The following is a 14,605-nucleotide window of genomic DNA, read 5'->3' on the forward strand; positions in this document are numbered from 1 at the left end:
TGAAATTTGGATTTCCTTCTGGATGAAAAAGGAAAAAGGTGAAGGTCATAATGAAAAGTGAGAAACCTAAATAGTGACATTAGTTAAGTCATTATTAAATGACATTAGTAAGTGACATACCTAATGCGAATGGGTTGCTCAGAACTGACTTCTGATTAGATACATTTTGATTTATTTAGAAAACTATTTCTGTGCAGAAAAGTGTGGCAGACAAAAGACTGCAATTTGTATATTTCATGCAATTTGTGTGATCACTAAACTTCTGGCAATCAAAGTTAAGATTTAGACTGTATACTCAAGATAGTTTAGCTTTGTTTATCTAAGAACTTAAATGTCAAAACTTTCCTCAATGTTTTTTATCAACAGGAGGGTGTATTGGTTTTTTGTTTGGGGTTTGAGGTGTTTTTTCCAGGTTTTATTTCATTGACCATTTGACTTTTCTTATGATCTTGGGAAAAATATATTTCTCATGTTCTGTGTAAAGTTTTGTCCTCTAAAGCATACATTCAGCTGCTAAGAGACTTTTCTGTATCAAAATGTACATGATGAAACCAATCTTCAGAAATACAAAGTGGCAAATCTGTGATACTTTTTAGTGCTTTTTCTGTTAATGGTGTCTGTCCAAAATCCAATGCATGTATTTCTGAGTTTCTATAGCTTTCATTTTTTCTAATAGAGCCATATTAATATGAGCTAAAAGTTTATAGAACCGTTAATCATATTAGCCATATTTGAAACACTGCTTGCACGTAGCAAGAAAAAAATCTCACATACTGGCAGGCTTGCCTTTAGAGCCCTAAATCTCAAATACACACCCCCCCCCAAGTTACCATTTAGTAATGTCATATGAATACAGTTGCAGCAACTCTTACTTAAGTGCCTTTAGCCTCTTGTAAATCTGAGGTGTTGAGAGCTTAGCTCTTATTACTTAAAGGCGAAGAGAATTCAAATACCCTCTGTTTGTTGCAGAATTTGAATATACATAAAATCTGCAGATGGTTCAGTATAGCACTATAGAGAAGTGTGTGGCTAAAAATCACAACTTTTCCCTCTACTGTCTGCTAAATGTGACCTGCAGCACAGTGTTCCTTCCTTACACTGTTACCCTTTTGGCAGGATCTAGCCTATCCAGATTGCTGAAATGAATGAATTACACTTCCTCCTCCTTTTGCTCCTTTTCTTCCCCACGTTGGGCCTGAAAAATAAGAAACTCACACTGTCTGGCCATCCATCTTAAATCTGCTCTCAGACCAGCTGATATTTCTTGATAGGGCACTTCTAAATCAATATATATTCCATTTAGCGTAGGGTTTCTAGTAAATGTAGCATTAAGTTAAGGAGAGGTCTAAGCCCTAACATGTCTAATTTATTTGTTTTTCTAAAACTCCACACCTGAGTTTTGTTGCCCTGTCATCTGTGTTCAGCAACTGGTCAACGCTGTTGGTAACAGCATAGGAAGGAGATTATTATCTCAGGTCTCTGCAATTGTCACCATAGTGTGGAGGATCAATGGGCTCTGGTATCAACACATTTTGATCACATATATATGAAATTTTATTAATGTTGTGACTTTCCTGTAGGGCAGTTCCAGCTGTGCCATGCATAGTCCTGGGTTGTGGGGTTCCTTGGGGTCTTCTCTGCTCCCTGGGCTCTTCAGTGGTTGGAGAGGTGGTCCAGAATCCTGATGCTGGGTCATGGAGTTTCCCATCAGTCTGTCTTTGTCCTCTGACTACCTACACTATCCTTAGCTGCAGGGGTAGGTAGGGAATGCTTGTTGATGATTACTCAATTCAACCTGTACTGTTGTTGCATTTACTGTTGGTGTTCACAATCTTCTTGTGGCCACCTCAGAACACTTTTGCTTTTCTTGTTGACCAACAGTTTGTTTCCATGGTTTGGCTATTTCTTTGGGCACACCAAAGCTATCAGTTAAAGTTGATGAGCTTATGCTAATAACTATGCTGGTTATATCTATCATACTAAATCCTTCAGCAATAGATTAATCTGTGGTCATTAAAAGCTTTTCATCTTTTTTCTCTCAGATTTCTGTGCTGCCACAGAATTTCTTAACTTACTCAGTGCTTACAATTGGCCATTTGACAACTTGTCAATTGACTGCTCAAGCACTTTCAGAAAGTAATCTCTGCACAGATTTAAATAATTTATGATAGCAAAGTAGCTGAAAATTAGTCCACCTTTGCTATGCAAAAGAAAATGTGACTTAACACTTCACTAATTGCTAAGAAGGGTTGTCCTGTAAGTAGTCATTAAGGAAGCAATGTAATATAAGGCAATCCTACAATTTTTATGTGTTCACAGTCTGCTGGTGACTAATGGTGTTTGCCCAGTTCTACCCCTGACTGTATTATTAATCTTTAGAAGTTTAGCAGTTGTTCCTTAGTTGAGGGATCAAGAAGAGTAGGCCTAATGGATGCAGAGTTGAATTTGTCTCACCTAACTTGGGGTATCTCAGGTGGTCAGTTGTAGTCAGCTGGAACTCTGAGGTGTGATTCGTTTCATCCTGAAAGAATGTGAAAAGCAGGCAGTTGGAGGGTTGGTAGAGATGTAGCCATCTAACTCTGAGATGTCTGCAGTGAGGTGAGATGAATCCCACCCAAAGGAGCTTTCTGGATGAATGCTAACAGGATGTATCAGGTCTTTGTAAACTGTTTTGTCAATTTCCAGTTGCTACAAATCTACAGTTAGCTGCCTTCATTCCCCAGCACTCTGAAGCTGTAAACTGTGAATCCCAGATTGAAAAGGTGGGATTTATCTCATGCTAAGTTTCCTTCTATAGGCAATGATAAAAATCAGTTGCATTTTTCAGCACTCTTCATTGTGTCTTAATCTCTGTGTTTACTGATCATTAGCTTGTCTGGTCTATGTCCTCAGTTTTGTTGATTGCAAAGAGAGCATAAACTAGCTATACCCGCTGTTGCCATCTCATTCAGATACCGTGCTGAGAGGCTCAGACAATTGGAACTCTCAGACGTGCTGTCTAGGGAAGGTAGGCAAGTTTTGGGGTTGAACCTGGAATATTCAAAGGATGGTGCCACAGCACAATTCAGGTACGATGTGGTGTTCTAAAGGTGGGAAACTAGTGAGCAAATACGCTGATCATTGTCTTCCGTGGCAATCTCAATGGCACTACACTGGATGGTGTTATTCAGACCTGTAAGATGTTTCTTGTGAGCTGCTATAAATAGGTAGACTAAATGAGCTGAAGTAGGTATAATATATGTCTTCCTTATATAGACATTTTGGGGAGGAGGGGTTGCCTTGTAGCTTTCAATTTAATGCAACATTTTATTTTTTATTATTACAGTGCTGCATGTTTGGAAGACAAGAGGAAAGGGACATGAGTTGAAAAAGTCAAGGAGTCCAAATGGATTGAGACAGACAAGTACTGTTGCTCAAAGATGTTGTGCAGTCTCTGTCCTTGGAGATTTTCCTGGATAAAGCCCTGACCTCATCACTGACCCATTCTGAGGTGTGCGTTAAACAAGAGACCTCCTAAGTTCCTTTCAACCTGAATTATTCTGTGATAAAAATGTACATTCATTAATGTACCAAAGTTATTTTCATGCAAGTTTTAAAGATCATTAACATAATGTCAGGTTTTTTTGTTTAATTATCTGCCTTAAAATACAGAGATGTTTTTGAGGAAAGTATAGAACAGTTATACAGAAGCTTTAAGTTGCTGTTAACTCAATCTTTTCTCATTTAGTTCTAGAAAGGTTTGTCTTACATTGGTAATTTAGACGTAGAAAGGTGCAACACAGCCCAAGTATACCATAGTAACTTTGGGTGGTGCAGTTAAGCAAGTTTTTCTGAAGTTTATATTGATGGATTTGGCTCCCAAACTAATTAGTGGAGTTATAAGTAGCTGGATCAGTCTAGAGTCCCTAACTTTGCTATGGGATATTATCACTGAAGAAGATGCAAATGTGTACAAAAAATCAACTACACTGAAGACATTCATAACATTTCAGCTGTTTCAAAAGGATGAGGCTTTTCATTTACTGTCTTCAAACAACTGTTTATCCAGTTATTTAAGAGATAATTTCTGTGCATATTATGAAAGCCCTGTTAAACCAAAGGGACAGTTTTTGCAGACAAGAATTACAATCATCCAAGCTAAAGAGAAAAAAAAAGTAATAAGTTAATCCTGGCCACTCAGATCATTCTAATTACCTTGGTCATGGTGATCACAGTAAATGTCAACAAATTCCCACCTCTCTTCATAACAGTTCATGAAGCTAGGAAATCAAATAATTGAGAACAACTTTTATTCATTAACTGAGGATTGAATTGGGTGATTGCAGTAACAAGAAAAGGAGAGAAAACATCTTTGACAATAACCTTATTTCCCAGTCTGTCACGATGAATATTCCTAAAGAGGAAAACACATTTGGAAGAAAGCAGCCTTACTTTAGAAAGCCATCTAGTTACACATTTTGATATTCGACAAATAATTCATAGGAAATACATTTGACAGCTAAAAGAACAAATCCTAAATACTTTTTGGATTTTATTATTATTATTCTTCGATCATGATGATTTAATTCAGCATTCTTTAGTCCTCAGTCAAAGGCTAAGAAAACCTTTCATTTTGAAGGGATATTAAATGTCAATCTATTTGTTAGATATTTCAAATCTAGAGAAAAGGACAAAATAGTACTTTGTTGTTTCTGTGACACAGAAGGCAAAAATGGTTTTACATTAACACTTTTAACTTCTTTTGGTCCAATTGCTAAATCCAGCCCTGGTCATATAAAAAACTAAATACATCTCAGCTGTACTTTGCATGCTATCCTCCCTGAGAGTATGAGTAACAGAAATTACTTTGGGGCTATTTTTAAAGATGCTTTCATGAATCAGGAACACTTTTCTGGATTACTTTATTTTTAATAATGATTAGACTTTATTCAGGACTAGGCTGAGTAGCTCAGAATTGCTGATGAATTAAAAGTGTATTGTAGCCTTCTATTCCATGACTTGCACCTTCTAGCATAGGACATTTTGCCACTGATGGGTGACACAGCAAGCACAACACTGTGTTTTCTTTCCTTAATGTTTTTTCACCTATGGAGCAATTTTTAAAACCACCAGGAAAGACTCCCCTGCCTGGTCCCCAGCTTCAGTCAAGAACATGCAAATTGTGTGCCTTCATGCTTCCTTTTATTTCCCCATCCTTGGTTTCAGCCAGCACTCCTTGTCTTCCCAAATTTTGCTCTGCCTTCTAGTAGTTTTAAGGGAGAACAGTGTCACAACGAAAGTTTCTTTTCTGGGATTTGAAAGATTGTTTCATGGAAGAGAGAAGATAAACCCACAAAGATATCTGCAACAAAGCCAGAATTGTAATGGTGAACTTTGAGATCAGGTAGACTTTTATGGAAGTGCTGTGTTGGCAGCATGGGTATGTTTAAATGATTTGGCACACAGCAGAATAATTATTGTATTCCCTCTGTGCATTCACAGAAATTGTGTCATTTCATGCATCATTCACAGCTCTCATTACTGATACCACAACATCTAAATTACCCTGAGCGTCAACAAAGCAAATATCACTTTGGCCAGCTGAAGACTTGAAAACTTGCGAGTGGATGTTACTGTTTTCCTCTTTGCTATAATACCGTGCACAGCTTCCAAACTGTTAGCTTGACCTTGAAAAAAAGTAAAATAATTAATATTCTTGCTTGAATACCTATTTCTGTTCCATAAATGTTGCTAATTTATGCGGGAAGCAAGGGTAACTTTTCATATTTCTAATTTTATGTGCTTATTTAATAGGAGAATCAGGCAGACTGCAAAAATGCGGAGATCCCAGTGCAGTTAGTTTTATCACTGAACTTCAGCTGTTATTCTCACAGCAATAGTTTCATAAAGTTCAGCAGTGTGAGGACAACTCAAATCATGTTGTATCTGGGGAGAAGGGAAATGGCACATCATGGCAAGGGGAAGATACAGGGAGTCAGCACACATGGTAAAATTATTTTCAGTAAAACAAAGCCTCTTGATTCAGATTTTGCGTCTTCTTGGGTTATTGCATATAATGCCTGGAAAGGAAAGGTGCAAGAACAGGTCATTGGGCAGTTGTCGTGCAGAGATGTCCTAAACTTTCCAAGATCTGACTGCTAGTTATGGTGTGAACTCTGAAGGACATGCTGAAGTGGTGGTGGCAGCTTCTGGATGGAAGGACCTGGTCTTGTGCTTCTAATGCAATCTACCCATACTCAACAGTGATCCACCCTGGGTAAAGTCCTCTACCAGATGGGTTCAGTCCCAGTGTGCAGGTGGGATTCCTCTGGCTCAGTAGCTCAGTGACTGTACTGAATCAACAGTATCTTCCTAGAGGTCATAATCAAAGGAAATATTTTAGAGAAATCTCCTTATAGAGCTTCTGAGTGAGTTTAGCACAAGGATACAGGTCTGGATCATCTTACTCTGTGTATCATTTTCAGTTTTTTCACTGTCAATATATGTGCATTTCATGGGCTTGCTTTGAAGTTTTTCCGTGTTAAGGTAGAAGGTTGGATTCACTATACTGCAAGTATGGACTCAGGTTGCTTTTAGTTACATGGATACTGTCCGATACCTGACCAAAATTCTCCATTAAATAATGCAAAGTATTTTTCTAGTATAATCTCACTTTTGTTGTTCTGACAAATGGGCATAAAATTAAAGCTTGATACTTAGCAGATCAAGCATTTCTGACCACTGTGTCAGTCAGTACTGACTCTATAGATCATGAGTTAAATCTGATGTTTGAATGAAGCACATTCCTGCTAACACCACCAGGTTGCGTTATCGCCCTGAGTGTTTACTCTGCAGTAGTTAATTTAATACCTGGTCCTTCTGTTGCTGACACACCTTCCACATATTCAATGTTGCTGCAGTTTGGAATTTGTTGTCCTGTTTCCAAATATTGTGTTAAATCAGTACCTTAGTTTTTTTTTCTGAACAACAACTCAAGAGCATTCAGGAAAACAGGAACCTTAAATAAGGTACTCTGAAGTTTACAGAGGTCTGCCCACAACCCAGGCATCTCACTGAAATAGCTATTGATCATTTATTTCTTTTTTCTTTTTAGAAGCTGATGGCTCAGAAATTTATGTTACTAGCCACACATGGGCAACCAGTTGTTTAATTCTCTTAACTTACCTATTTTGGAGTTATCTGAATTTCTTTCTACTTGTTTCTATTATTTGAACAGAATTAGTGACAGGAAGAGAAGAATGAAAAATGGCCGAGTTCTTACTACCTGGTACCAACAACTTCCGTGAGTTCACTTCCGAATCTTTGGCTGCCATCAAAAAGAGGATTGCTGCTAAGAAGAGTTGTAGAAGAAACACTGTAGACCAGAAACCTGAGGAGAAGCCACGTCCTCAACTTGACCTAAAAGCTTTCCAGAAGTTACCAGCTCTTTATGGAAATCCTCCTCCAGAGCTCATTGGGGAGCCATTGGAGGATCTTGACCCTTACTACAAAGATCGTAAGGTTAGAGCCAACCACGATGCTTTGATTTGTTTGTCTTACCGTGTTGCTAAGAAGGGTTTATATGAATGATCTATTAAACTGTTTTGCTTACATCCCTTTGGAAAAATTATCATCCCTTTCTAGATTATAATAATGCGTGCAGTTGGCACAGCTGAATGACATGCTGTAATCTTCTTTACAAAAGCTTAATTTTGAATCATAGGAATTAAATAGTGTGAACTTGATTAACATTTGAATCAGAATGGAAGCAGAAAAAATAAAGCACATAAAGGAAGAAAAGGGTGGGCTGAGTCAAATCTACAAGAAATTATGATAATTTAGTAAATTTTCTTAAATGTCATGATGTGAAACTATGTTCCTTTCCATCTCAATGGTTATGCTCCACTTACATGTACAATAAATGATCACCTATATATTAAAAACGTTTTAAAACATTTGCTGATGAATCCTTAAAACCTACTTATTCAAACTCGATATTCTAGTTATGAAATATTGAAGGATTAAATTTTCAATAAAGAACAGAGAAAATGGGGACTAATCCATTGTAAATTATGCTTATTGCTTAGTTGCTTAATTATGCTTGGTAATACTTTGAACTAATTTCTACAGTCTTACAGCTAGAGGATCACTGTCAACAACAGTAATGTTAAAGTCTGCAGTTCTTCCTTCCACCTCTGTTTATCTTGACTCAATGGGAGGTTCTGTTTGAGAGAATAGTCATAAGCAAGATTAGTTCTGTGCACAACTCTGTGCAAGTCCTAAGGTTTATAAAAACATTTCCTGCTGAGTTATTTCTTTTTACAGCTTCACAGTTAATGGGTATTAAATCTTTCATCACTTTGATGAAAGGATAGCAAATATCACAAAGTATCAGAAACAGTCAACAAACATTAAAGTTAAAATCAAGCTCTTGCTCATCACTGGTGCAACAGAATATGGCACAAAAGTATGCTCTATGTTCAACTTCCTGAAATCTTCATGTTTCTTTATATTTTTTTTTAAGATCTTCATAGTGCTAAACAAGCAGAAAACAATCTTCAGATTTACTGCTACAAGTGCCTTGTGGATCCTCAGTCCTTTCCATCCAATTCGAAGAACAGCAATTAAAATTTTAGTGCATTCATATCCTTTTGTTGGCTTCATTTCCTCTTCCTGATTAAAAACCCCTATGCCATCCCGTGCTTATGTATTTCGGAGCATCGGATCAATTTAGTCTTTTACTCACTCCAGATGATTTCTAATTCTGAATTACCTTAGAAACTATTATTGACTTGTTGCCTTTGTGCTACTCAGAAATAAATAGCGAGTACTGGGAGTATGGAAGCCTGATTTTTCTACAGGTATGTGTTCTGAGAATGATCCCTGATGTTGATTTCCTGATGTCCCATTAACAAGTACCTCATGCTAAAGCCTTTCTCAGTGAGAAGATGAACAAGATCCCTATCTACTCTCTCATCTTCCATTTACCCAAACTGTAGGAATTTAACTCATGTACCAAAGCTGATTAACCATTGGCCAGTTTAAGAAAAGAAAAATTATGCAAATTTAGTTGCTTTAAGAAATTGGATTGAAAAAATTTATCTTGGGTATATGAAAGTGAAAATTTCCAGGGGTGCTGTTGCAGGGAATGCTCTTGAAACATAAAGGTAATATAGACCCCACTTCATACATCAAATTTAGGGAGCAAGGAATCACTAGTGTATAGCTGCAGCTTGGCACTGGGGAATGAGACCAGGGCTGTTGCTTGGGGCTGAATCAGGCACAGTGCAGGTTGCTGTATCCCTGTGAGAATTTTAGGTTTCCAGCCGTCTCCTGACTCTGTGGTGCTGAGTTAGCTGCAGTGGGTCTAAAGTTGCCATAGTATCATTGACAGACATCCCTGGAGGAGTGATGCCTCTCATTTGAGACCTTCCCTAGGCAGCAAGTTGGCTGATATTATCATTTCAAGACTCGTGGTCCAGCTCCAGGGTTTATGACAATTTGACAATGCTTGAAGCTAAAGCCAGAAGATTTTTTGTGGGGATGGAGAGCCCTAAACTCAGAACCAGATATTATGCCTATGACTGATAGAATACTTAGTTATGTTTCTGAATCAATGTCATATTCTTTGCCTTCACTCCCATGACTTACATTATTCACTTTGTTTATCATGTGCACTATTTTAACTAATTGTGTATTCATGGCTCTGACTGAGTCCTCTAAAGCTTCTCCGTCTCCTTCATGGAACAAGTACGTTGAGTAAGTATCTGTCTGTGGGTATGTATGCCTTTTAATTCTGTACTTATATTGAATTATTGAGATTTATCTTGCCACCTTCACTCAAGATAGTTGGTGGGGGATTTAGAAGGAAAGTTGCTTAAGACATATGTTTTTCTTTGAGGGAGTACTTTTCTCTTTAAACTCAATATCTGTGATAATTGTGGTGTTGTAGGAGAAAGTTAAGTGTAGACAAAGTTCCAATGTTGAACTAGCTTCATGTCTGCCCTACTGCTCCAGTTTGTTATCCCATTTCCAGAAGTTATTCACTAATTATTTGCTCTTTATCCAGATACATTTCCCATTGTTGATGAAGCACATAAAGAGCTGCTTTCTCTTAAGAATCTTGTTAATAATATTGTTTTGTAATAAAGTTTTGCTCTAATAAAACATTCTGCCAAAAGCTCCTGGCCTTCAGGACACTGTTAGGAAGTAAAGCTCTTATCTTCAGCACTGCCAACACTTGCAATATTAATCCACAATAAATCCCGTGCCTTTGTAGTAACACTTAAGCTGGATAATCACATGTTTTTACTTTTTTAAAATTATATTTCAGCTCTCATTTTTTCTATTTGGCATAAAAATGTTAGAAGATAATAATTCTAACACCTAATGCAAAAGACAAGGTTCCAAAATATTTAGTTTTAAAAACAGGTCTGAAATTGTTCCTATCTCATGTTATATGACACTGAAACAGTTGGGAATGCCAAATCCTCTGCAAGCATGGAATTGATATATGTACCTCCAGAAGATGCTGTGGTATCTCACTACCTATGAAAGCATTAAAGATTAGAGTTGCAGCCACTGTTGGCATCAAAACTACTGCTCAAATGCATTTCAATAATAATTTCAGAATACTTCTTTCTAAATGAAAAGGGAAGCACTACATCCAAATAATTTCTTTAGTGCATTTGCTGACTACCAAATGAATGCCTTTTGAATTCTGTAGGGAGATTGCTGCCTTGCTGAAATGAGAAGTGCACTCAGTAAGTACAGAAGAGCTTTTACTGATAATTTTCCATTAATAAGAATAATTGCCATCTTAAATTGAAAATCCTGTACTCTTATATTTATCTAAGTGTTTTGAGCATTCTGCACAGAAGTGGATGCTGTGTGCCCAAAGTAAATAATACACAACATATCATACATCCACTTGGCCACTAGAAACCGGAGAAAGACAGCAAGTTTTGATCTTTATTTTAGCAAGTAGCTAAGAGTTTTGTTAGCAAGAGTTTTTATTTTAGCAAATAGCTAAGAGTAAATTATGGGGATTCACATGAAGGAGTTTGAAAAAAAATTACGGAACGTCAAAAAAACAGGTTACAGGCATTCACAGTAATAGCCATGTACAGATTACCATCAGCTGCTGTCTCAAAGTCCATGGTAATCAGATGCTGATAGAATATATTCAAACCAACAGCCACCTTTCCATCACTTCTCTGCAGCATTGGCTTGGGTTTTGGTTTAGACAATAGTCTGACCGTCTCTTCTGTTAATTGCTAATATTGCTGTTTTCCTTTGGCACTTTTCTCCTTTCCTTAGATTTACTTTCACTGGCATTTACACTTTTGAATCATTGATAAAAATATTGGCAAGAGGATTCTGTCTAAATGAATTCACTTTCCTTCGAGATCCCTGGAACTGGTTGGATTTCAGTGTTATTGTCATGGCGTAAGTAGGAATATATAGAATATGGATTACCTGTTTGAAGTGTTCTGTTTGAAAAGTCTTATCAGTATGGTGCAAAAGACTATCTGAAATACAAAAACCTGTGGGTCCTAATTGCATCTGAAACTATCTAGGACATTGACTCTTCTCCTTGTTTTATTAGTCACTGTATAATAATGCGTTAGTCTTTCAAGATGGGAGTAGAACTGTTTAGAGTAAGATATACCCTGTGGTGAGTGTACAGGAATGGTTACATTTCAATCAGAGAAATATAATAGCTAGGCTGTCAAATACAAACATACTAATCCTGTGAATGGAAGTGTAAGTTAGATAATAAAGTAATATGCATAGACACCACGATACTGGATTAAATTTTTGCTTTTTGCCTCCATAAATCATAGTTTGAGCTTCAGTTTGTGGTAATTAGAAAGCTTTTGTACTGGTTAGGTGCTCCTACAGATGGGAGATCAAACCAATTCAGCCAGTGTTTCCACCTGAAATGAACTATTTTAAGGGTTATCTTTGTTTATATTTCAAATGCATGATAGTTAAGATTCTGACACAAAAGGAGTTGTGCACAAGCCAAGAGCTACCTCATAAGGAAACTCTAATAATCAAGAAATGGATTTCTATTTTATAGGTCTTCAGACAAATCCTAGATACGTAGTTTATTAATGCTTAAAATATGCTCAGAAGGATTGACAGTTCAGAATGACCACTGTAAAATAATTGCCTGGTTTACTCGACTTCAGCTACTTGACATATAATGTCCTGACTTTACAGGTATGTGGGAGCATTTAGTAACCTGGGGAGTGTGTCAGTTCTTCGGACTTTCAGGGTTCTGAGAGCTTTAAAAACCATTTCAGTAGTTCCAGGTAAGAAACTCTATTTGCTGAATATTTGCTGCTACTCACAACTGATTCTTTGCTCCTATCAAAATGTTTGGATTGCCTTTCCTTTTTTTTTTTAATTATTTTTTTTCATTTGACCAGCCTTTACTGTTAACCATATTACATCAACCCTGAGAAAACCGTTTCCTTTGCACTTTTCCCTTAGTTATAAAGCCAGTAGATTCTTTTTCATGATGAAATACAAATTAAGAAACAGTGGGTTTTCTCTGTCTTTTCTTTCAGATCCTTTTGATCATATTCATTCTTGTTTCCAGTGTTTCCAGTTTCTTCACAGATTACCAGTGTTAGAAATTTCCTTTTTTAGATTTCTTTTGAATTATGTATATTAATCAGTCTGGATAAGAAAAACTGGACTGTTTTGGGTTCCTCACCCATACCTAAATATTTTATAGGGATTAAAGGCACACATGGAAATTTTATGGTCAATCAAATGAGGGAAAAAAAATGTATTTAATATTAATCTGTCATCTAAACTACACTTGCATCGCAAATATATTTGCCATATATTCTCCAGTAATTTTGTTACTTTGATTGCTATATGCTGTTTTATCTTTAATCGAGCATGATGTAAGAATCTCAGTTTTTCATGCCGATTTTTCTTCATTTATTGTCTTCCTAGGACTCAAGATCATTGTGGGGGCACTTATTCAGTCTGTTAAGAAACTTGCCAATGTGATGATCCTGACTGTTTTCTGCCTGAGTGTCTTTGCTCTCATTGGCCTCCAGCTTTTTAAGGGCAATCTGAGACAAAAGTGTATCAGGAACTCTACAGAGTTCAGTAAAATACCTTATGTCCTTAACAAAACATGGGAATCCTATGAGATGTTTGCTAATGATACAGGTAACTTTTCATCCTTAATTCTTTTTTAGATTATGATAGAGACACTTATGAATCCATGTATAACCACTGTTGTAAATTATATTGATGTTTTGATAGCTGATATTTTGGTGAGTAACCACCTGATTATGGTCTTCAAATTGCCAGAGCAGTTTGCAGGCATCCAGGAGTGCATCCTTTCCCTTCATTGTAAGAAATAGCACTCCCAAATTTTCCAGTAATGTCCAGCTCTGTTTCCCAGAACGATATGGCAATAACTGAAAAATGCATTAGCTCACTCTCTGCTGTAATTCCCCAAAGTTCACCTTCTGCTACATGCTGAAGAGCCTGCACATCTTCATTTTGCTGCCTAGTGAATTAGTTCTCAGTTTGAAACAGAGGAATTTTCTTAAAAGTCAAAGTTACATTCTTCTTTACATCCTATGTATTTTCTTTTTATGTCTTATATATCTACAATATACATCTTTCATGTATACAACTAAGGCTGGTGATGGAAGCATAGAGCAGAGAACTGAAAATGCGCCAAACCATCTTCAGAGGAACAGCAACTATAAGGTGCAATTCAGTAAGAAAAATCCTTGTGCTAAAGGAAAAGCTTCAATATACATGAAAAAAAAACAAATTAAACAATGTCTATACCAAAAATATGAAGAAACCTTCATCACTGAAGAAAATCTCTACCAGCAAGTTCAGACATAGCAGTAGTTATGCAAGGAGAGAAGCATTATCGCAGGGGAAATGCTGAAATACATAAAAAAGCCACACAGGATTGCTGTTTGTACTCAATCTGTGTGAAAGATTTGTTCAGACAGGATTTCTTTAATAACTTCGTAGTCCAGAGGGAGAGACTTTGTATGAAAGATTTCTGAGGAAAAACCTTTTGCAAGAAACTCTTGTTTCTACCAAAAAGTGTACCGAAGAACAAAGTCATTTACATATACAGAATGTTGTAAAAATCATAATTGAAAGCAAACTTCAAAAGAAACCAGGTGGTGGCTGGAATAGCAAAAAGGAGACCACGTGTGTGACAAAATTTGGCAAAAAATGCTAAGTTTCTTTAGCATTTAGTTGAAGAAACAGGAAACAAAATGCATCTTGTATTCAGGGTGATTTGCAATGATGGTAAAAAGAATAGGAGAGCCCAGATAGTTTTAATGAAAGCTAGGTGACTTTCCCACAGGATTTAGGACTTTACAGCCCTATAAGCCCAGTTTTGAATAAAATTTTTTGTTTTGTTTTTTTTTTTAATGGGCTGCTTTGATCTTGATTTTGTGGGAAGTTCCCATCTCCTACCTGGAGAACTACATGTTCTTATGATTCTCTGAAGCTCAATCACTGAATCTTCTTAAAACACCTTTTTTGTCAGTTGGCAGGAACAAAACTGAACAAAATTTGGGAGGAAAGTAGCTGAGATAATGACTCATTTCTTTAT

General features: G+C 36.7%; 1 protein-coding gene across 1 annotated transcript in view; it reads left to right on the top strand.

The window, feature by feature from the left end:
• The first annotated feature begins 7,245 nt into the window (after window positions 1-7,245).
• The window catches only part of LOC130593273 (sodium channel protein type 5 subunit alpha-like), a 34,686-nt gene continuing 27,326 nt past the window's right edge, over window positions 7,246-14,605 (top strand). The window contains exons 1-6 of the mRNA XM_057398300.1: window positions 7,246-7,500; window positions 8,504-8,622; window positions 9,631-9,738; window positions 11,299-11,427; window positions 12,208-12,299; window positions 12,955-13,176. Of these exons, the coding sequence (XP_057254283.1) occupies window positions 7,246-7,500; window positions 8,504-8,622; window positions 9,631-9,738; window positions 11,299-11,427; window positions 12,208-12,299; window positions 12,955-13,176 (925 nt within the window). The remainder of the gene's footprint in view (window positions 7,501-8,503; window positions 8,623-9,630; window positions 9,739-11,298; window positions 11,428-12,207; window positions 12,300-12,954; window positions 13,177-14,605) is intronic.

The sequence above is a fragment of the Pezoporus wallicus genome, unplaced genomic scaffold, assembly GCF_028554395.1.
Source record: "Pezoporus wallicus isolate ANWC-B61680 ecotype Strahan unplaced genomic scaffold, APGP_CSIRO_Pwel_v1 contig_7237, whole genome shotgun sequence".
NCBI lineage: Eukaryota > Metazoa > Chordata > Aves > Psittaciformes > Psittacidae > Pezoporus > Pezoporus wallicus.